The sequence below is a fragment of the Sordaria macrospora genome, chromosome 4 (genome assembly GCF_033870435.1).
Source record: "Sordaria macrospora chromosome 4, complete sequence".
NCBI classification, from domain to species: domain Eukaryota; kingdom Fungi; phylum Ascomycota; class Sordariomycetes; order Sordariales; family Sordariaceae; genus Sordaria; species Sordaria macrospora.
Genome location: NC_089374.1, coordinates 991522 through 1014649, shown reverse-complemented (window position 1 = coordinate 1014649; position 23128 = coordinate 991522). Strand labels below are relative to the sequence as shown.

General features: G+C 51.9%; 4 protein-coding genes and 1 non-coding gene across 5 annotated transcripts; 2 read left to right on the top strand and 3 right to left on the bottom strand.

Annotated features, from left to right (window-relative positions):
* The first annotated feature begins 56 nt into the window (after positions 1-56).
* On the top strand, positions 57-146 carry SMAC4_13612. Its single transcript is given in 2 exon segments — positions 57-92; positions 111-146. It is a non-coding gene; the product is annotated as a tRNA-Pro (tRNA).
* Positions 147-1890: 1744 nt separating this feature from the next.
* Positions 1891-5349, bottom strand: SMAC4_06697 (uncharacterized protein). Its single transcript, XM_003347817.2, has one exon. The coding sequence runs from the start codon at positions 4657-4659 to the stop codon at positions 2101-2103; it is 2559 nt and encodes an 852-aa protein (XP_003347865.2). The 5' UTR covers positions 4660-5349; the 3' UTR covers positions 1891-2100.
* Positions 5350-7868: 2519 nt separating this feature from the next.
* SMAC4_06696 (uncharacterized protein) lies at positions 7869-10572 on the bottom strand (the record flags this gene model as incomplete). The annotated part of the gene is made up of 3 exons (XM_003347816.2): positions 7869-10168; positions 10279-10401; positions 10502-10572. 3 exons carry the CDS (start codon positions 10570-10572, stop codon positions 9055-9057), a joined length of 1308 nt encoding a protein of 435 aa, XP_003347864.1. The 3' UTR covers positions 7869-9054.
* Positions 10573-14810: 4238 nt separating this feature from the next.
* On the bottom strand, positions 14811-15217 carry SMAC4_12106 (uncharacterized protein; the record flags this gene model as incomplete). The annotated part of the gene is made up of 2 exons (XM_003347815.1): positions 14811-15047; positions 15098-15217. The coding sequence occupies 2 exons, from the start codon at positions 15215-15217 to the stop codon at positions 14811-14813; spliced, it is 357 nt and encodes a 118-aa protein (XP_003347863.1).
* Positions 15218-18864: 3647 nt separating this feature from the next.
* SMAC4_06695 (uncharacterized protein) lies at positions 18865-23010 on the top strand. The gene is made up of 3 exons (XM_066090498.1): positions 18865-21240; positions 21305-21895; positions 21953-23010. The coding sequence occupies exons 1-2, from the start codon at positions 20132-20134 to the stop codon at positions 21885-21887; spliced, it is 1692 nt and encodes a 563-aa protein (XP_065946748.1). The 5' UTR covers positions 18865-20131; the 3' UTR covers positions 21888-21895; positions 21953-23010.
* Positions 23011-23128: the final 118 nt, after the last annotated feature.

The following is a 23128-nucleotide window of genomic DNA, read 5'->3' as shown; positions in this document are numbered from 1 at the left end:
AAAATTTATCTTTATAAGTACTAATATTTGCAATAAGTTGCAACAACAACTCAAACGGGCCGCTGGTCTAGTGGTATGATTCTCGCTTAGGGTTCAATCCTGAGCATTCTTGCGAGAGGTCCCGGGTTCAATCCCCGGGTGGCCCCATTCTTTTTTCACCCTTTATTTTATTTTATTTTATTAAATTCATGACTCATGCATGCATGTATGCACTTCGCGAAGGAGGCAGAACCACTTGACGGAGCATCACCAGTTCAAGTCACCATGTGCAAGTCGATTTGCTTGGTTTTTTGTTTGCTTGTTAAATCCCATCATCGATTATTCCCAGGCTTGCTATCAATATGCAGTCAGTATGCATCGGGCATCCCTACCTAGCTTCATGGGGTATCTATCTGAATGTCTGTATCTGGGCGTCATGCCATGTCTTCCTAATCACTTCCTTCTTGTTCAGTTGCTTTGGTTTCTTCCACCATGTCTACAACCTACCTACTGGTAGTAATCTTCCGCGCAGATAAAATATGCTTCTCTTCCCTTTCTTGCTACCTACACTAGGTATGCTCATCGCTCCTGCTCAATTCTCAATCAATCGCCAATACTCCAAATGGAAAAAAAAATGAAGCATATAAAAGAAGAAGGAAATTACGACCATGCGCCCAAACTCCAAATCTCGATCTCAACTACGACCTCGACCTCGACCTCGACCTAGATCCGATTCGATTTGACACCCTCATGAACTCATGAACTCCAAAACTTTCCTCACTTGCTCGCTCGCTCAATCGAAAAAAAGCAATGCAAATGCAAAATCCTTCCATGTCAATCAATTCCAGCGATCCGTCATTCATTCATTCCCTTCTTGGTTATGATACCGCCCATGGAAACGAACTCCGACGCTCAACGCTCAACAGTCTTAGGCGAAGCCCGCAAAGAAGGCCGAGAGACCAGGGAACAGGATGACTTGAAGGAAGACGCGCAACGAGGGAGCTTCGTTGATTGTCTCGGTGGGTTCAGATTCCTCATTGTCGCTGTGCTCGAGGCGATCATTGTCTATGGTGAAGAGATTGCCGCTGGTGTTATCGCCGTTGTCGTCATCGTCATCGTTGTCATTGTTGACGTGGGCGTTGCTGAGTTCCGAGTCGCTCTCGGAGTCGGTTTCTCCTCCGTTGTTGGTGGTGCTGTCCACGTTCGGAGCAACGATGATGTCCTTCTTGTCTTCGTTGCCTAACGATAGATCGATACTGTTAGTTCGGGGTGTTAATGAGAGTGAGCAAGAACGAGAATCCGCAAGGAGAGTATAAACAAGTTGACGAAAATAGCTTGCCGTACCCATTGCACTGCACTGCACTCCCTGCTCATTACGTTCCCTTCCCTTCCATTCTCTTTTTCTTTTATTCCCTTCTGCTACCATTCCTTCTCTTCCCTTATCTTGTCATGTTTTTCCTTCTGTACCCATCCTATCCCTTCATTCCACCACCTAAACCTCCCCATTTCACTTCACTTCACTCCAAATCACCTCACACAACCATAAACCTACGCACCTCCACTGCCACCACCGCCCGTATATCCGGTAGACCCCATGATCATGCGCTCGTCGATAAACGACAGCAAAAACTTGGAAAGAAGGCGACCGGTGAACAGGCGGAATACGGTAGTCTTGTTCTTGTTGGCGGGATCGGTGAAGGGGTCGACGTTCTCTTTGGGAGGACCGAGGGGGGCGAAGGTTAGGAAGTCGAGTTCGTGGCCTTGTTTCCGTAGGAAAAGAAGGAGTTGTTAGTTTGATGTTTTTTTTTTTTTTTTTTTTTTTTTTTTTTTTTTTTTTTTTTGGGGGGGGGGGGGGGGGTTTGTTGGTGTTGGTGGGTGGGTGGGGGTTGGAAGGAAAGGAGAGGAGAAAAAAAAAAAGAAGAAAAAAAAGGGAAGACGTGAAGGGGATGGGTGAGCTAGAAGGATAAGGGTGAATGGATGGATTAAGGGGGAACCTGAGAGGGAGTGAAAGGGGACGAAGAAGGTTGGTAGGAAGTGGGAGTTGGGATCATGGTCTTGTCAAGATTGAAGTTATCCTCGACCGGACACCATCATCAAAGGGAGGAGTGGAAGGGAATTACGTCACAGCTGAACCAGGAGTGAAGAGGAAAAAGGGAAAAGGAAAAACTTACGAGTATCATCGACATCAAAGAACCGGTCCCTGAACGTCTTCACCATATAGATGGCCGCCTCGCCATCCGGGAACTCCCTCAAGCTCTCCAGCGCCTCATCGTCCACAAACGGGTTGAACGCCTTCCCGTCCTTCGCCGTCGACGGATGTGTTTGATAAATCTGGTGAAACTGGTACATAAACTGCTTGAACGGCAAGTTATCGATGGCCTCGAGGACGTCCCAGGCCTGTCTGCGAGTAAAGTCCAACTTGAGCTCATCCATGCCCTCCTCAATTCCTCCAATGTCCTCGACACCGCCCTCTTTCCTGCCCATAACATTCTCCGCTTCTTGTTGCTGATGCCGATACAGCTCCTGCCATTGTTGTCGCTGCTGGTGCTTATACAACCACTCCTTCTTCTTCACTTCATTCTCCATAGCCACCCACGCATCCGCATGCGCCTCCTTATACTCCAAGAACACGCTCAGCACCGCGAACGCCGCAAAGCAGCCCGCCCACTCCTTGCGGGATCTTGGCTTGAGCGCCTTGCTGAAATCCTCAAACAGCCTCCGCACCTCGCGCTCAATCATGTCGTGTGTGACCGCCTTCAGCTGCCTGTTCAGCACCCTGGCCGTCAGCATCTCCCGATTCAAGCCCTCGGGCACCTGGTATCCGGCGACCTCAATAGCGTGCACGGAGTCCGGGTGCAGGTGCATGTGGTAGCTCATGGCGTAGTTCATGGTCACGATCTGCAGCGCGCGCTTGACCATGCCGTTGCGCGACTCGTTGGCGTAGCGCCTGAGAATGGGAAGCACCCGCTCGGGGATCCTCGTAAAGTCTTCGGCCGACTGCGTCACGAGATACGCCCAGTCCGGTTCGTTGTAAAGCCCCTCGTGGAACTGGCGCAGGTGGCGACGGAGCTCTTCGCGCTGGTCGAGCCAGCCGTAGGGGAGAGCGATGGGCGTCGCCGGATTCTCTTCGAGGATGAGCCCGCGGTCCTTGCCGGCCGGGTGTTCGCGTGTGGTGTACCATCGCGTAGCGTCGCTGGCGGTCGGGGTGGGCGTGAAGAACTTGGCGAACACGGTGAGCATAGCATCCTTGTTGTAGCCGCGGCCGAGAGTCAGCGTCAACTTGATTGGTTTCTCGGCTTCTTCCTCGTCCTCCCGGAAGCGAACCAAAAAGGAGGCGACGTTTCCCCGAACGTACTCCTCCGCTCCCCTTTTGCCTTCCCGCTTCAGGTGCGCTTTCAGCCAGCCTGGAAAAATCACGTCGGTGAAGTCGCTGAACTGCCAGCAGATGACCTCGGGAACGGTCAGCTTGAGCTTCTCGCACCGACGACAGGGCCTAGTCTCCTCGCACGACACCTTACGAGCGTGGCAGCAGAAGCAGGCGCCCATGCGGCGGACGTTCAAGGCCGAGACGGCGGTGGAAATGGCGAGAGGACCCTTCCGGCCTCTGAAAGTCGTGCGGTTGTTTCCTTCGGCGTCCTTACCGCCGAACAAGGCCGCGCTGTTGCCCTTAGCAGCGTTCTGGCTGATGGACTGAGGTGTAAGGACGACGAATTTATTTTCACCCGTGATTTTTACGGCTATGCTGTTGGACGTGGTGATGACGGACACGGAGGACGGGCTGGGCGAAGCCTTTTTCTTTTGTACGCGAGCATTCCCACGGGTCTTATGGATGGCGATGGGCTTAGAGATCGCGTGTGAAGATGAAGAGGGGCCCGGGACGGGTGCGGACGGAACCGGATATGGCTGCTGGACCGGGATGTGTAGGTGAGAGACATTCTCGGGGACCGACTGATGGCTCAAGGTGTGGCTGTTGATGCTCTCGGGCGGACTTGAGTTGGGTGCGCCTGGGCCGGTCTCGATGTTGAAGCCGTCCATTGTGAAGAGGGAGGGAATCTCTTCCATGGACCCGGCCTCAAGGCCGCCAGCAAGGATGGGGTCCCAGGGTGGCACATTAGCGCCGGACAAGACGATTTCGATGTTGAAGTCGTCCTGGAAGTCCTGTGGCTGTTGGTTCTGGTGAGTGGCAGGCTGTTGAGATGGATCAGCAGTAGGCATGCCTTGCTCGTACTGCTGATCAGGATACAAGAGAGCTTCGATATCCTCGTTGGCGAAGGTATACCCTTCGAAGTGTGAGAGGTCCGAGAATTGGAAACCCCCTTCAGGCGAGCCAGAATAAACATCTGGAGTCAGGGCAGCTGGCAGGGGGCTTAAGCCTCCATCAAATGGTCCAGGGGCACCAACATTGGTCCAAGAGCTTAAACTACCCGGGACAGGGCTGGCCTGAAGGCCGCCCAAAGTGCCGGTGTCGGGGCTGACGTCGACGAAAGCCCAGGCGTGTTGGTCAAAGTCCGAGTCACCACCGGTAGACTCGGGGGCATACCCATGTTGGGGACCATGTGTATGGGCGTGGTCATGCTGATGATCATACCCGTAGTTGTGATCGCACTCAGCTTGGTCATGCTCAGGGTTGCCATGTTGCCTTTGAAAGGGTGAGTAGCCCATAAGGGGTGAGGTAGACATGTTTTCCGAGGGAGTGGATTCGGCTGGCGGTGTTATGGTTTCGCGGCCTTTGCCCTTGTCAGTGGCCCTCGTGGTGTCGAGGGCTTCCTTCTTTGATTTCTCCACTTTGGCGGTTGGAAAGGTAATCTTGGGGATTTCCTTGAACGGGGAACGTCCTTGTTCCGGGGGGTCGGGGTCTTGAACGCCTTGAGATGCGTTGGCTAGGACCTCGGTTGGTGAAACGCGAGGAGACTGTTGTCTATGGCTTTGTGGAGGCTGGGTCGTACGTTGGTGTGATGTTGTGTCGCGGTGATGCTTTGAAGCAGTTGACTCTTTTGAGGCTTGTTGAACGGTCTATTCGAAAGTGGTGTAGAAAGGTGAAACCGACTCGATATCCTGTGCGATGTAATCCTCGTTCTTATACCCAGCGAGAGCTCTGGAATCCCGCAGCACGAAGATCAATGGCTCATGGGATGCTCTTTTTGACAAAAGTGTCGTTCTCTCGTTTGCCGTATTGCTTCTGTTCGAGACCAAAGATAGGTGTCGCAACAGGACGTGTGGAAGGGTAGAGTCGAGTCACGACAGTTACCAAGACCGAGGCATTCCCATCCGCGAGAGTCAGGAGAGCTGTGAAAAGAGGGTGATGGGAACAATGATAAGACGAGAAACGGCAAGAGGTATTAGAAAATGGGAGAGTTGTTCAGATATCGGAAACACAGGAAAAAGATCAATGTTCTTTTTCCAAGTCCTTTTGATCCTGAAGAGACAGACCCTGACGTTGTCAAGGACAGGTCAGTCAAGGCCAAGACAAGACGTTTGCTTGCCTGATCTACCCCTCCATGACAGATTGGACCCGATGGGATACAATGTTGTACACGGTAGACAGGCCGGGAGTGGCTTCAAAGTTGTGAAATGTCAGGTATCAAGAGTGTCAAGGACCCCGTCTTCTTGCTCAGCCTCACCAGCGAACAACATCTTTGTAACATACCAGAAGGACGATATACTAACCTCTTCAGAATACCGAACAGATGCGCAGCTTGCATGGCTCATTCCTTGAGATCATCCATCATGATCATGTTCCCATTGGACGGAATCGAGGGGTGGTTCACTCAGCCCGCCTTGCTACCAGGGGGTGCGCAACCCGTGAGTGTTCCGCAGGAGGCATAGGGTGGGCGGAGGTGTCATTCAGAGAGGGGGACATTGGGGACAAATTGGGGGAAATGTCTGGATGCGAGAGAAATGTCAAAAGCAATGGAAGAAGGATGGAAGCCACCCCTCTTGGCGGCGCTAGATCCGATTCAGATACCGATTCCAAAAGCCACTATTTGAACAGCACCTCCTCACTGGCCAGTGTTCTTTTCCTAGGCTCCCTACCACTTTACTGTACTTGCCATTTCCATCTCCATGTACTGATCTTACCGTACTACACACCGAGGCTGTCTACCAGATATGTCATTTCGTTCTCCCTTCCTGGATCCTTGCTTGCATCACAGGTCGATGGATGGCACGACGGACAGATTGCGTGGCGGGGAGGTACTGTCCGTACTGCCCGTAGATGCCTTGTTCACTAAAGATGGAATCCAGGGCGAACGTCACTCGAATTAACTCGATTCGACTGGAGCAAAAAAAATCCGTTCGACTTCATCTGAGCCCAGCTCTTTCCGAGGCATCGAGTCCCGGCAGACCGACTAACCTTTTTGATCAGGTAGAGCTTCTGGAATTTTTTATGGTCCAAGTCTGTCTGTCTGTCCTACATCGGAAAACAACAAAAAGACAACCCGCCAAGGCCAGCATTGCCTCAACCCACTACAACTATGTCACTACCACTTACACACAACCAAACCTCCCCTGGCCGATGATGATAACCGCGGTGATAACAACCAACACCTTTAACCACCACCAAACGGAAGACCAGTATTAATTTGGTCGAAAGTCAAGAGTCCGTTCGACACCTCGGTCACCCACTCCCCCCACGGTGTCACCAACCCTTTTCCTACCCAGCGTTACGCATCAATCATGGGAAAAAGAAGCTTGCAAGGACAAGGACAAGGACCAGGTGAGCATGCTGTGTTTCCGCACGATACACACCACACACCACATACTACACACCACATATCATACACCACAGCACACCAAAGGGTTCTTATATCCGCTCGCTTGCCCGGTCGCCTCGGCCTCGGGCCCTCGGGCACTCGGCTTAACGAAAGATGCGATATGTTTGTAAGGTACCGTATGTAAGATCTATCATGGAGCCATGATATCAGCGTCATCGTCAACCCCGGAGTTGTCGACGAACACAAGTTACAAAGCAATGGAACTCAGTCAATCAGGCAGTAACCCGACACAACACGAAGGTTGTGGCGAGTTTTTCTAAAAAAGAAAAACCGGTGAAGATACCTACGTAAGGTATGTACCTAGTCAGAAGCTAAATCTCGCGGGCTGTGCTGCTCGACGACGTATAATCGATCTCTCGTGTCTGGTCTTCAACAAAAGGGTAAAAATAAGTAAGTAAATAAGTAAGTAAATAAGTAAGTAAATAAGTAAGTAAATAAGTAAGTAAATAAGTAAGTAAATAAGTAAGTAAATAAGTAAGTCAGTAAGTAAGTAAGTAAGTAAGTAAGTACGTAAGCAAGCAAGTAAGTAAGTAAGTAAACGCTCGGTACCATAGACACCCAACCATGGGCATGAGGGCGAGCGACTCGTTGCGACCACCAAAGCTCCTTTCTGCGGTATGTGGCAAACATTAACTCCACACACAAAGATCATCAAACTTGAAAGATCTCGGTAAAACAAAGCCGAGACAAACCTGCCATCATAGAATATAAATGGGTTGCTGCCCTGCCCTGCCTTCCGAGAGGCAAAGTCCAAACGAGGGGAAAAAAAAGCGGCAGCAAGAATGACATGACAGGTAAGGCAACACAACACAAATCTGGAACCACGACATGAAGCAGCGGTCGTGGTTGGTGGTGGTGGCGGTAACAGGAAACCGGTAGTCAGGTTCGGTAAAGTAACGTAGACTATGGTAGGAGGTAGTGAGATATAAACCCGTGCTACACAATGAGAGAGATCGGGCCGGTTGGTGTTGTTCGGTAGGTAGAGTAGAGATATCGTAAAGCAAGTAAAGGTACCTAAGCAAGCTCTGCTCGTAGTTACAGGTATGTTTAGTGAGGCGAATGAGGCGAGTGAGTGTTGGTGTTGGTGCGAAAGGGATGAACACAACACAAACAAACAACCGAGTGTCATAAAGTTAGTAAGTAGGGTATCGAAATTTCCGGTGAGTCTTTGTAGAAAGCCAATAACTAGGTAACAATATCAGAAGACCACCCTCCCTCTCCCTCCCATGACATACGAGTAAAATATTCACCCATCCACCGCAACACCTCAGTTGATTGTAAAGCGTGAATGATGAAGTATCAATGACGAGAAGGAGAAAGAGCAAGGGAACGATCACGCCATCATAAAGCACCATCGTCCTCTTAACCAGAGCGCCGTCTCTTTCCGTCGATCCGAGGTAACCTAGTGCCATGCAGGTAGGTAGATCCATATCCATATCCGAGCTGAGAGATGAGTTGAGGTATATCGACAGTCCGTGTAGGTAGCCTTCTTGCTTTCCCTTTTCCTTTCCTTGGCCGTCCTTCCTTCTATCCAAACAGTAGTATGCCTTTCCCAGTTCCAAACCCAATCCTTTTACCCAATACGTGTTCTTCTTTTTCTTTTCCTCTCTTCTTTTTTTCTGCTTTCCCTTTTCCTTCCCATGACAGACCAGAGGTCGTTGGTACTGTCTCCCCTTTTCCCGTTCCCGTCCTATATATCAATCCGCCAACAAAGCCCTTTTCTTGACTTTATCTGTTAAACGTAGCGTAGATAAACCCTCCTGTTGTTTTGTCGACATGGTGGCCGTCCGGGGTTTCCTCGTCCAGAAAAAAAAATTTGAAAAAAAATAAAAATAAAAATGAAAAAGCCAAAACAGGTATAACAAAAACAGAGTGTCTCCGACCGAGTGGATGCTACATGACCATGACCAAAACCTTCTATAGAGCCTTGCGGCTTCCTTTCCCATATATCTTCCTGACCAATGATGCAATAAACCGAAATCCAAATCCAGAGGGGAGTCCTGTAAGGGGGATATAACCAAGCCATACCAAACGCGCGCAAAAATGACAAAATTCAAAAGCCCGCCACGAAGTCCATGGAAATATTCATCTGGGCTAGAAGCGCCTTCCGACCCAATATGGAAGAATCTAAGGCACTTCTAGTCCAGACGAGTATGCGTAGACAGGAGCCTACCACTCGCAAGAGTGAGGTGAGGAAGAGATAACGAGCCAAAATCTCCCCACATCCACGCCACAGATTCCAGTCGTCGCTCGCACTCAGCGACCCTCAGCGGGTCCCAGCAACGCTCACTTTCAGCCGCACTCAACGAAACCTAGCAGCAGCAGCCGCCGCCCGCTCCTGAATCTGCTGTTCCGTGCTCACATAAAGCTTATCCAAAAAGTCCATAGCGGGCGCATCCTTCAAAATCTTCGCGACCTGGATCCCCGCCGAGATCAGCTGCAAAATATTCCGATCATCCTTCAGCGGCCGGCTCTGATGCTTAGCCGCATGTCTCATCTCCAGACTATTCTCCAGGATGGTAACAAACTGCTTGATCTGACCGTTATACAGCACGCGCGCAGGAATTCTTCTTTTGGTCGCAAGTCTCTTCAAAAGGTAAACCCACTCGGTCCACTCGCGGTCCTGAGGGCGCTCGACGGGCCGCATGTCTTGCGTCAGCGGGATGGGGAACTGGTACTTGGCTACGAAGTCGTAGGCGCATTGCGAGAGACGGTCGTTGACTTGTGTCAGGACCGAGTCTTGTTCTTGGACCAGGAGGTTGGTGGGCAGGTGCGGGAGCTCGCGCTCTTGCATGGCGATGTATTCGGGCGGTGGGCGCTGGAGGAATTGGTGGGGGCCGTCGAACTCGTCGCGGTTGGAGGGGCGGCGCTGGGAGCGGCCGCCTCGGTTATTGCCATTGCCGCCGTTATGGTTGTTGTGGTTATGGTTATGGCTGTGGTGGTTATGATGGTTCTTGTTGCCTCCCGGCTTGCTGGATGGTGCTGTTGAGAGCGACGGGTTGTCGAGCGAGTAGTCGGAGAGGCTAGGCGAGCCCATGATGTCGTCGACCGAGTCCGTTGACGATGAGGCGAACCGCGACGACGACCCTGCGTGGTGATGATCCCCCCATCCTCCATGTACCTGTGTGTGGTTGAGGTTGGTCGCGGTGGTCCGGTACTGGTCGTTAAGGTGCCCGTGGACGGCGCCGTGGCTTGGCGCGCTAGTATAGGCCGGTCCGACGGGGGCTGGTCGGGGGTTGTAAAGCTGGGGAGTGGGCGCGACGGCGGCGGCAGCAGCGCCGTGGTCGACGAGGAAGGGACCGGCTCGTCCAAGGTTGTATTGGTTCTTGAGGAAGCTGTTGCCTAGGGCCGCCACCGACACGGCGTTCGTTGGCAGGTTATACGTCGAGGCATTTCCGGTTGTCGAGAAGGCCACGCTTTGAAGGTTCGGTGTTACTTTCAACGTTCCTCTGAAGATCGGGGGATATTCTCGTTGGAGGCAAGTAGGTAGGTAGGTAGGTAGGTAGGCAGGTTTGTGTTTTCTTACCTATGCGGCCGATAGGGACCCCTGCCCGTGACATCGAACGAGGAGGTGTTGTTGTTGTTGTTGTTGTTGTTGTTGGTGTGCTGCTGCTGCTGCTGGTATGATGTTGTATCGTTGTATAGCGGGCTTTTGGTGTGTCGGTTAGTTAGCTCTAGATGCGCCCCGATCGATTGCCCCCAAATAGAGGGATCATAATGTTGGGGGGGTTTAGGTTGTATTTTCCCACCTGCGCGTAGAGAGCCAAGGGTCACTTGGCATACCGGCCGACGTGCGGTAGGCAAAGTCCGGCTGCGCCATCTTGGTCTTTTTTTTTCTTCCTATAGCCGATCTGTCGGAATGGGATTTCCAGAGATGCAATTCTTGTTGAAAGAGCTTCCCGTACAAAATGGTGGTATTTTATCAAGATCTCTTTTTCTTTTCCGCAAAACCTGGGCGAGCGCAAAAACCGCAAACACGGAAAACCCAGGAAAAAAAATATGGCCCGCAAGTCTGGTTCAGATTGGCAGAGGGAGAAAAAAAAAATAGTATCCAGCAAAAGGGCACAAAAACCGAAAAACCTGCGGCCAGGATTTCCTGGGATACCGGCCACCAAAATCTTTCAACTCCAGAAGGATCCACGAAACGGAGCTGTTTGGCGATAACCTCACTGGGATATCCGATCTTTTCGGCGGGTTCGCGACTGATTCAGGGGTCCAGTCCGGTAGGGCTCTCGCCGGCGACTCGACTAGACACGCGGTCGGGCGGGTATGACAGCGCTCGGCGGCGGGCGCACGAGTGGATTCCTATATTTTTTCTTGATCACGAACCGAACCCGAGATCAACAACAGCGGCGGCGGCGTGTCCTGTACTCGATACCCAGCAACGCAGCATGGCACTCTTCCTTTCGGACGAAGATGAGAAAGATAAAAAGGAAGGAGACTCCAGAAGATTCCCGAGGGCTAGACCCACGATGGAGACATATATGCCTCGAAGTTGGGGCGTATGGCAAGGTTGACGCTGCCATCACAGTGAGCAGCATAGATACGGCGCGACACGGTATCCTGGCCGGCGGGGGACATGGAGGTTAAAACACACGGTATGTTTGTGTGTGTGTGTGTGTGTGTGTGTGTGGCCTGTGCCGGTTCGCCCCGTTCGGCAGTGTGAGGAATTAAGGATGAGAGCACGACACGTACCACGTGCAATCACACGCGCCCGCCCGCCCCGTTTCCCGGCCAGGAAGAGACACAAGCAAAGCGAGCGATGTCAACTTTGGACCGCCAGCAGCATGCGCCGCATGGGGGATGCTCCGATTGTTTCTTCTGCCTCACGCAAATGCCGTCCAAATCAATCGGGCGTGAACGAGAACGGAAGATGATGTTCGGGTTGGCGAGACGTAGCCATGATCGCGGGTCGCCAAACAAGTCAACAAAGTCAAACCGCAGGACGATTGCATGCTCGTGGATTCCTTTGCTTGGTCGTTGTTCTTTGGTTGCCAGGAGACCCTGGACATCTGCTTGTGCGCCGCAATCCTCGGCGTTCTAGGGCCAGAGAGTGGCCTGGCTTGCAGGGCAGAAGCAGCTGTACGGTGGATTGAAGTGCTCCTGCTGCTGCTGGTGGTAGTGAATGCATCGTGGTGGTGAATCCCAATGGTGTTGACCATTCCATCGACACGTCAGTCAGCCGCCGGGAAGTGGGTGGTCTGGTCTGGCCTGGTTGCCCGGATGAGTGCCGTCGTCGTGCCAAAACACCCAAACATCGTGAAGACGAGGCTCACCAAAACAGCTTGACGCTGTAGGTTCATTCCACGGAATAACCTGTGACCGACCAAAAAGTAGGGCACCAGCGTTGGGCAATGGCAGACGAGACAAGTTGCCAAAGACGGCGTGTTCTTGGGAATGCAAGATGTGTTGTCGCCCAAAAGACCATCACCTTCGATGATTGGTGCAAGGAGCTCCCCTGCTCTCGACCGAACAAGTCGGACCTGGTTGTGATTCGGAGAACGTGGAAGCTCTGGAAGGGTTGGGCACAAATGGAACACAGTTCGCTGGCAAGCCCAATTTATGTCTTGATGCCACATGCCATACCGCCCGTTTACCGACTTTTTCCTTCCCCCCATCCTGTGCGAATCCTGCCCCCCCAATCCCGCATTCCGTAGCATGCGTGGCCATGGCTCCGTTCTGTCTGTGGCCCTGCACCTCCTCTGCGGCGCTCTGCCGGTGCGGGCATGCAGTTGCGGATTCTTTAATGTTGTGTGTCCTGCTCCCCTTTCTCCTGCAACCCTTCTCCCTCTTTGGGTCTCTCCCGTACGACTGCCCGTTCCTCTTCCTTTAAAAAGGGTCAGAACCAAAGCTGTGATCCGCATCAGGACCTCAAAGTCCCGAGATCTGGTGTACGGATATCGGCCTTGGGAAAGACCGCATAACGGCGCCGCCATATTGCCCCCAAGAAAAACCAAACGGATGCCCAAAATGTGAGGCCGGAATGGGATCTCATTCATGAGATGAGACGAGATGTTGCGTCGGCGGAGACCCTTTCTCTCATCGCATGTCTCTCCCGTTGCAACCGTCTCGCTTACCGGCCGTCGGTTGTATGGAAACCTTTTTGGAGCTTTGGAAGAAGGGACGGTCCCACCTCGCCGCCAGTCCCGGATACACCCCGTTAGGTTGGATGCCCGTTTCTTTTGCGACCGTCCCCGTCGCGGATTTGGATGCCGGCCTTGTTTCTTGCCCTTCTCGTTTTCCCTCCTTATCTCGATCCGGATGAGCCGCCCGTTTTCCCGAAGCCACCAGCCCGGAGTGGGGATTACCCAACAACAACACAACACACCTTACCCAGACAACCGGCCCCGGACTCAGCCCCGGACAGGCCCCTCCATTTGGTTACCTCCGTGTCATCTCCGGAGGCAGTTATTACATCATTACGTTTTCGTCAGGTGAGTGACCATCGAGAAGATGCATCGGCCCACAAGCATTCATGAAGGACTGTAAAAAGAAGAACACGGTGTAGCTGCGTTGGACCACCAGCAACCTACGTCTCCCGACAAGACAAAGCAGCCCATGGAGGACCTTGATGGTTCATATTTCCCTGGAAGGATGGTGTTGGTGTTGGTGTTGATGCTGTTCCAAGTTGGAACTTTCATCAGATGGGCCTTACCTCTGGCCGATGGCCGAGGCAACCCTGGGGTGAAAGTCTGCCCCGGTCCAAATCTGCGGTAGTACACCGATCTGGAGCTTTGCGCCATCCCCTGGAACCTCATCTGATACCGATACCTTTCTGAGACTCACTTACATACATCTGGAGGCAGAGTAGACCCTGATGACACTATCGTCCGACCGATACCCACTCGACAGCGTGCCACCGCAGGTCTCGTTTACCCTACCCACCATATCGGCTGGCTTGGCATCTCTGAATCTGTATGGGATCAAGTTCTAGATGATGCCTGGCGGGGTGCTTTGTGTGTCCAGGAGCTGTTTGAAGAGGGGTCCTGGGTGTTACAACATATCACGTTGTTGTGGTGTGTGAGATATGGACCAATCCCGAGATCGACATGTTGTGGCACTCGGTCAAGCCACCATCGAGAGCGATGACCGGATGCAAGCCCCTCATTTAGTGGTAGGGACCAAGGAATCGCTGGAAGTTCTTCACAGGGTGTGGCATTGCTTGGAATCTGAGCTGGATGAGATCCGACAGCGGACAGGTCTCGCTAGAGGCTTGCGCTGAGGGTTTCTCACCTGCTTAGCCCCATGGCCATCAAAATACAGCGGCGGTATGCGAGGGTGGCTCATCACTGATTTGGCATGGCGGTGATGGTTTGTTTGGGGCTTGCATGCGACTTCCGAATGGCAAACGCGACCGTGAATGATCAAGCCACTGGAAAAGCAGGATCCCATGAACTCAGCCTCTTTTGGTTGTGAAGCCGGCGACTGTTTGTGTCTCAGCCCTTTGCGATTTCTTGAGGAGGCATCCCATCAAGGTCTTGGAATGATGTTAATGGGGTGCAATTGGAATGAAGGAAGCTCGGCGAACAACCTTGCGACGGTCGCGAAGTAACTTGGCAGTGCACTAACAACCCAGCAGTTGTAGCGACCTTGTTGACCGAACCCTCGATTTCGCCACCTCCGTCATCTTTTGTCGTCCGGCACCCTGCTCGCAATTTCAACGTTCTCCCATCAATTGCATCTACAAAATTCGATACACTTGGCCGCATTCTCATGTTTCAACAAATCCCCTTCGACTGCGTCCGAGTTCTTTGATGTCGGTGTTCAGCCGGAGACATTCATCGGTATGCCCGCCTTTTTAACCATCTCTGATTGTGGTCCGGTTACACACGATATGTTACGCTTTCCAAAACGATCTATGCTACGAAACCGCGATTGGACTTTGGGATCGGAGGTGGATGGGTTGGTTCCTGGCGACGAGGAGACCGCAATTGGACTGGGCAAGGGACGTTGCAAGGGCTTGGCTGGCATGTGAGGAAAAGGGGGAATCGATCACGAACTTTTGCTACGATGGCTGCATCATATTAGGGACATCAACAAGCCACCGACTTGACGCGTTCACTTCGACAATGTCGCCTTGCGGACATGGCTACACACGGCGCGAAGGATAGCTTGGAGGAATGTGCCGGTCTTATCGACGACGGTCCAGTCGAAATGGATCCTTATCACGAAGAGAGCCACGATATGGTGATGCCGAAGCTGTTCCACGAGCATCTGGACGATTCGAGGTTCTGGCCAGAACGACGACCGATCTTTCCGTTCACGGCTCACCACCATCGGCGAAGATGGAGGCATCTCAGCATAGTGTCGTACTCGAGCAGTGGTTCCATACATGGACGGCGCACTTGGACGACATGAAGAGGCAAAAATGAACGGCGACAATGCGACGACAATAATGATCGCCATATCCACAACCTGACGAGCGCAGTCAATGGAACATGAGAAGAAGATATGGGGAAGGCCATTGTGCGATTGGCTCGCTGGAACAGGAGGTGGTGAGAGCGGCGGTTTGGTTCGAGAAGGCGGAAGCTGGCTGGGAGATTCTTCTGGGGAGACGGCGAGATTTGACCGGACGACGACGACGATGACTGGACCTCCTTTGGACCCTCTTTGGACCCTCCTGCAAGACGACCCACGATATCGGACGCATTGGTGCCTTTTGCGCATGGCAATCATGATGTTGGCGGCATATCAACTTTATGAGCCGTTGAGTGCATAAAGAACGACGACGATGAGCAAATCGGCGCTCTCTTGGTCAATGGCACCATAGGATCCGGGACCATTATTGCCTCCTTTTGTCGCATCGCCATTGAGGTCAGGTAAGTGAAGGCCAACCAGCTTATCTCGTGAGGCAGATATTGGCAGACATTGGTAAATATTGAGTGCAGATTGCATTCAAGATATGCCACTCAGATGTTGCGGTTTGAGGCTCGGCAAATTCCATGCCGAGGGTGCCAGTTGATGGACGTCGTGGAGAATGTGGGAGGGTAGCATCGTGTCGATGCGGCTTTGAAAAATTTGTTCGAAAAAATGAGGCGGTTACATTACACGCTGGCAATGCAGGAAGCGGCTCAATGCATGTCAGAACGATAAGTCGTCGAGTTGGGAGAGGAGACCCTGATATCGGACGAAATCACCGCATTCTATCCCGTCTCTGCGCCCATTCTTGCGAAGCCGCACACAGGCTGATAACCTATCGATAGGCATCACGGAATCCATGATGCGTCTTTGACAGTAGCAGGCAGATTTGCCAGACTCTGACACATTTGGCGATTACCCGCTTCATCCGCCATGAAGTCGTCGCAAGCAGTCCCGTCCATCCAGACGACCACACATCGACACAACCATCCTCAACAGACAGACAGCCTCTTTGCAGCAACAGACACGGCAGGCCGATAGTCAGCAGTAACCATCAGACCATCTTGTGCCGCAGTCATTTCCGTTTGTCAGTTCGGCCCCTCAAGACTGGATCATGACGGAAAGCCATCTCTCTCTTCAGTGGTGCATGACCGTCCACTCAGATCGCAAAGACGGCTTGGGGAAGCAGTGCCGGGACAGCATTGGCTGGAGGAGAGCCTCTCATTCGATCTCTTGGACATGCGGGTTGGCGATTGGGCGAGCACGCACTTGGTGAGACCAGTTGCGAAGAGGCTGTTAGTCGTCTCCTCAGTTCCAAGCCTCTTGATGAGTTGTCAACGATGCAGTCTTCCATTTTCTGCAGGCATCCTGAGCAGACCACCATCCAAGGCGGGGGTCCATTTAGGTTTGAGCGTTGTCAGTGCAGCGCGGCTACCATTGCAGCGGCGCATGCGTTGGATGCCGAAATCTTTGAAACATTTCTCGCATTTTTGGCTCCATATCATTCCGATTTTGATCAGATTTCCAGATTTTGCGCAGATTGCAGCAGATTGATGAACCAGGAAAGACGGAGAGACGGCTTTCGAAGTTTCGAGTCTGTCATATTTTTTTTAATTTTTTTTTTGGTTCTCTTCTCATTACCCGGCTGACGGTTGAAGATCGCAATTGTCCGGGATATGCTGATATTGGCAGGCCCGGTGTGTGTTTTGATCGGTTGCGCCGGCTTCTCTGGATATTTCTTGTTCGTATTCTCGTTGCATCATCATCTCCCGCCAAATCACTCACCCCATCCGTCCTCATCAGCCTCAATTTCCTTTGTCTCATCACCCAGTTATCTTATCACAGCCAAGCACAGCCAAGGGCGTGTGTGATATCGGTGTTGATGACGGCGGTGGTGGTGTTGTGGGAGGGCTATGCACCAGGGCTACCTACCATTTCACAATTCGCGCAAGACACACCCTGACACCCCGGAGTCAGACCCCTCCTTCCAGTGAAAACAAGTGGGCTGGGGGGGTGCCTCTTGGGACCGGGGGATATCTGCATTGATGTGTTGGCAAGCCATGTGCTGCAGCCAATTCCATCCAACGCCAGTCGCGGGCAGCCAATGCGGTCTCAGAGCCGGCCCCGGTTGCAGGCTAACCATCGTCACCGGGCATGATAGGCCGGGGAGCCATCCTTGGCCCCGCTGTTAGACCCTCCATGTTTCTCTTCCATCGCTTGTCGCATCGCCGGAAAACAGGATAACAGGCCAGTCAGACGCCGGACCATGACCATCACGCCGGGCCTCGTCAGCCGCGGCCTATTGCACGTGCAGCAGTATGTGATGCCAGCTCAGCTTTTTGGCACTTTTGCGAGAATGAGAAATGTGACAAGTCTGCCGGGTGCAGAAGTGCAATTATTGCGGAGGTGGTGCGAGGTGCGAGAGGTTGGGAAAAGAGGGGGAAGTGGGAAAGTGAGAAAGTAAAAAGAGGCTGTGGGAAAGTGGTGAGAATTTGGTTTGGAGTTGAGATTGGCGCAGCGCAGCGGTTCTCGGTGTTAGTGTCTTGGTGTGTTTTGGATGCATTTCACAAGCAAATGGCAAAAAAAAGCAACAGCAGGCAGAGGCAGAGCGGGAAAAGTGGGGTATGCAATGTTCTGCACCTCACTGGTGTGGTCTTGGTGCAATTCCATGGATGGTCCCCTGTAATGCCTCTCATGTCGAATGAGTTGGACGACCACTCTTCTCGCGACCAGGGGGGGAGAGGGGGTGTGTGAGGGTGTGAAGGGACCGGGGTTGAGAGGACCAAAGATTACGACGAGGAGGGAAGGAAGGCTGCACGGAATGATTCGGTTTCTCACTGGCAGTCGCAAGGAAAAGAGAGAGAGAAAAAAGAGCAACGAGGGGAAGGAGCGACAGTCTGCTCGACATTAAAACCGGTCTTTTTCCCCCTCGTCTGCCCAACAGCTGCTCTTTCCTCGACCAAATTTCCTCACCGCACTTTCTTCGAAGCCCAACCCGTCTTGGATTTGTGCCCAACGACCCTCTTCAGCCAACCACCAAGCGCCGCTTCTCTACGCCCTCACTGGACTCAGCCCTGGACCACACGCACACACACACAACTACACACAACCACAGGAACCACTCACACCAAATCCGGATCCAGTCCTTCTCGACGCTTCTTCGGCTCCTTCCTCAGCTTCTTATACAAGCTCTTGCCCCCCTCATCTCGTCATCTTGCGTCCTTTCTCTTCTTGTACACCAGATCAGAGAAAGCTGGAGATCAACAGATCTACGACCCACACAGGATTACTTGAAGGACTTTCCCGCTCTGCCCCAGGTGTTTCACGACAGCCCCAGGTTGAGTCTCACGACACACATAATCGAGCCCAAAGGACTTTTTCTCTCTTCACTCTCCATTCAAGCCGCAAGGACTTTCAGCCCACAGGACTCTTCTCTACTACTCTCTGCTCTCTGCTCCGAGTGTTATTTGCTCAGAGTGCTATCAGAGAGCGTTACCACCACAGGACACTACCGGACACACAGCCCGAGGAATGACTGCCATTGTTGTGCCCCGGAATTCTGATAACACAATGTCTGGCTACAACACCCACGTTGAGCTAGATGAGGTTCACACCCCCTCGAGGTATTTTGCGCTGCTTTCTTATCTTTCTACCTGGGAGGCCCATTGTGCTTTTTGCGTTTCTTCTGCGTCTTCATGTTGAGTGTCAAGTCTTGTATGTTTTCTTTTGTTCTGGCGTTCGGCGTGTTTACTATCTCGACAACAACAACAACAACAACAACAACTTTGCCATAGCAACGCCTCAGTCAGGCTGCGCTTGAGGCATTTTCGGCCATAAGGAGACTTGAGACAAATACCCGTTTTGAGGACTACTGAATTGCCTATGGAAGCCGTTTTCATGGATATGACCCAAAGGATCACAGGACACACATCAGACGAGACACTGCCGGATCTCACTTTCAAACGCCATGGATTGAAGCGCCAAAGGACTCGACTCTTCATTGAGTCTGAAGAACTGCTGCTTTCATGCATGCGTGTTCTCCTGTTATATCATTTGCATGTCTCTTCGGAGCATCTCATGGTGAGTATCGGACAAACGGACGATTCAATCATCTCACTTTTTTGCCGGACAAGGACAATCACCATTTTTCGTCATGGACTCTCATTTCACCTTGCCGGAGAAACAGCCGTGGATTTTCGCTCGGAATTTTGCTTTTTCTGTTCAGAGGATCGAGGAGACGCCGAAAACACCGGTCACAATCCAGGATACGCCAAAGGACATCACTGTACGCCAGATGGGATTTTTCCGTTTTTCTGCTTTTCCATTCAGCGTCCTCGTCTCTGTTCCTTGTCCCTTGCAGTTATTCGCAATGGGATTTGAGGTGCTAAAGAGATGTCGCAACAATCGCCGTCGGTCATTCGCCCAGCATCAAAAAGTCGGACGCCATTTTCTCTCTTTCTCACTCGCCTGGATATAACAAGGACTTTTGTGGATCTTTCGTCAGCATGCCAGGATTTTTCATTCTCGACAAACAAAGACCTCTGGATTCTTCGACAACACCCAAAAACATCCTCAGTTCCTGATGTTATTGTATCAGGCAGAGGCGTGTGACGGTGCAGTCTTGGATTTTCACTCTCTCTGGACATTTCGACCCATGGGTTTTGACGCCGGATTTGTTTCTTTTGTTTTTGCCATTATGGACCTGGTCACCGATATGGACTTTCTGGATTCACATGGATATTTTCTTTTTCGTCTTGTTTTTCTGTTCGAATTACTCCATGGATCTGGATGGCAAATCCGCCAGAAATACTCTGCTTTGGCAGCCCAGTTGGTCCGTATTCATGCTCTCACCCCCTTGACCCGCAACGCGAGAACTAACATTAAACGATGTGCAGGAACAAAGTTGTGACATCTGGACTCTGGCTTTTCTTTGGTCTTTCTTTTTTCGCGACTTCAACAACCGGATCTGTTTTGATAGCATACTAACCTTCCCCAGCGATTACAGCTTTGCCCAAACCAACATGCTTCCCTCCACTACTGGGATGTTTTTCTGTCAGACAGGACCCGCGGACCTGAACGGTTCGTCTTGGGATGCGACAACGGAAGGCCCGCAGAACTTTTCCGAATTCACTGTTGCCGGAGACTACTATACCACTGGAGATGCCGAGGACTGCTTCATTCCTTTCAGCCAGAACACACCAAGGCCGGATCAAACGGAGACCATGGAGGACTATCAAGCCAAGTGGAGCGCTGCTGCTGCCGCGGTTGACAAGGTTCCAAAGGCGGAACCTATGCGCCGCATGACTTCCCAGAGCTCTACCAGCAGCCACAAGCAAAGGATCACCAAGTCGACACCCCCAACCAAGAGGGTAGGAAGGTCGAGAGTTCCGTCGGTTCATCTCACCTCCACTTCCTCGGCTTTGTCCAAGCTTGATGTCTCTGGCAATGGCTCCAGTTATCAGGATGCCTCATTGACAAACGGCCACATGATGGATGTGCCCCAGTTCTCTACTCCGGACTTTGAATCATTCAACGGGCACCCGGCATTCTATACCAGCATGATGGGCATGCCGGATGGTCTTCCCTACTCCACCGAGATGGGACCTTCTGCTATGAACCAGCATGTGAACCCCCAGATCTTCACTGCCGGTATGATTGGCAGCTCTCCTCAGTCTTGGGGCTCTCCTAGCCCTATTGGCTCTTCGCGCATGTCTTCTCCCGGATTCTTCGAGGGGGATGTTTTCTCTGGTGTTCCTTCTGTCTCTTCCCCTGAGGAGAGCACAAGCTCTATCTCGCCCGTTCTTCCCAGCCAATCGCCCAGGTATGTTGCTACCGAAGTTTTGCCTTCTTCCGGAACACTCTCTTACGATTATGGGAACATCAGGATGAGCCGCACCGGTTCGCAATTCATGACCACTGAGGATGTCCATGGAAACGTGATTCCTGCTATGGAAGATGCCTTTTCTCTTCCTGCTTTCAGCGCTCGCCGTATGAGCGGCGATGGTGAGTCTGCCAGGGATCACTATCTCTACAAGAACGCTCTTCCGCAAGCCGACGGTCTTTTCCACTGCCCATGGGAGGGTGAGACCAACTGCAACCACAAGCCCGAGAAGCTCAAGTGCAACTATGAGTAAGATACTTTTGTTTTCCGCTTCACTACGAGCCACTTTACTAACCATCATCCGTCATTACAGCAAGTTCGTTGATTCTCACCTCAAGCCCTACCGCTGCAAGGTTGAAGGGTGCCAGAACGCTCGTTTCTCTTCTACCGCTTGCCTTCTTCGTCATGAGCGTGAGGCCCACGCCATGCACGGACATGGAGAGAAGCCCTATCTCTGCACTTATGAGGGATGTGAACGCTCGCTTCCTGGACATGGCTTCCCCCGCCAATGGAACTTGAGGGACCACATGAGGCGCGTACACAACGACAATGGCTCTACTGCCCATGCCGCTTCTTCTCCTCCCCCGTCTGGAGCCAGTGCTTCTTCCCGGGGCCGCAAGAGAAAGAGTGAGTGTGATAAGCAGGAAGCTCAGGAGAAGACCAGCTCTCGCAAGTCAGCCAACAAGATTAGCAAGGCTGAGGCTCAGGCCGACGTTTACCGTGCTCAGTGGAGCGAGCACCAGAAGGCTCTCCAGAGCATTTTCCAGGAATACCTTCAGCCCGAGGACCCCCAGAGCCTCCAGTACATCAAGGATGCGCAGGAGCACTTGGCCGCCATGGGCAAGCTTCACCAAGCCCTTTCCAGCGGTGTTCAGCCCCGCAGCTGGAAGATGTAAATATTCTGGTAAGTTCACCATCTTCTTCTCCAACCTCACGGGCTATTTACTGACTGCGCGATTAGACATTGGTTCTGAATGAAAACTACCGACCAACTTCCTGGAGATAGCCTCCTGGACTTTGAGTCCACAATCTCTTCAAGTGCTAGGTCACTTGAACCAGTCAACGTCAAAACAAAGGACGGTACTGGACCACTCCTCGCCACAAAGCTGTGACGGGCTAGCCACCTCGCCGCGCCGAGTCGAGGCCGACCCATGAGCCATTGTTGTGCCGGGAGTGAGGATGATCTGGACCAAGGTCTGATGGGCTCCATGGACCTACTCGAGACTCTAGCGCATTGACGCCGGACCAGTGGTCATGGAACAGACTGTCAGGGGCGCCGATGCGTCACCTTCAGAACTATTTCGCAAACGAAGTTGAGGAAGTTGAAACCAGGGGACGAGGGGATGATAGAAGTTGTTTGTTGACAGTGGCCGAATGTACAAAGGAAAGGAAAAAATGGGAACTGGACGGGAAAAGCAAATGGTTAGGACTTCTGGAAAGAAAAGTTTTGGAGTTAGAAAAGTTTGGGGGGCTGGATATGAGATCAACAGTATCATATACTGAAGATGGAATGGGCGGATATACCGGTTTTGTTTTCTCTGGCTGTTTTTGTACTGGGGCGCTTTTTTTTTTCTTGTTCTTGGGATCGGGGTTCTTGACGACTTATGACTTCTTGTTGGACAAATTTTCTTTTTTGTCTCTTTTTTGATACCTAGGCAGGCATTTTTGGGATTTAGATAAAAGGTTCTATGAGCTCTCAGCTTGGGTTTCTTTTCACGAATTGGTATTTCTTTCTTCCGATATCTCAGTTGTTGGCGGCGTTGGACGTCTCACTTTTCTAAGCGGGTTCACACAAAAAAAGGAAGCGAGCAGATTTCTTGTACTTCCTGCTGCTGGTTTATGATGTTACGATGTCATGTCATGTCATATTACGATTGGGATGATACTGTATGAAACGGAGTAAAAAGATTTGACTTTGCTCTCCTCTCAAGCATAGAACAAGGCTGCGGCGGCTCATTGCATATCCTATCGTCTTTGGTAGTTCAAATGGTTCATATCTACCTTTTGACATAACCTCCATGAAGCTGCCTGCATGCCCAAAACCATACTATTCATTCCACTTTTCTTGAAAATCTGTTACTTATCCATCCAGACCTTCGGACCCTGGGGTGCGTTCCCATTGTTCCTTCCTCATTAC

Coding starts and splice junctions, on each gene's coding strand:
- SMAC4_06697 (XM_003347817.2), bottom strand. CDS start 4,659: ATGTCTACCTCACCCCTTATGGGCTACTCACCCTTTCAAAGGCAACAT.
- SMAC4_06695 (XM_066090498.1), top strand. CDS start 20,132: ATGCTTCCCTCCACTACTGGGATGTTTTTCTGTCAGACAGGACCCGCG. Junction 21,241..21,304: donor AAGCTCAAGTGCAACTATGA/GTAAGATACTTT, acceptor CCGTCATTACAG/CAAGTTCGTTGATTCTCACC.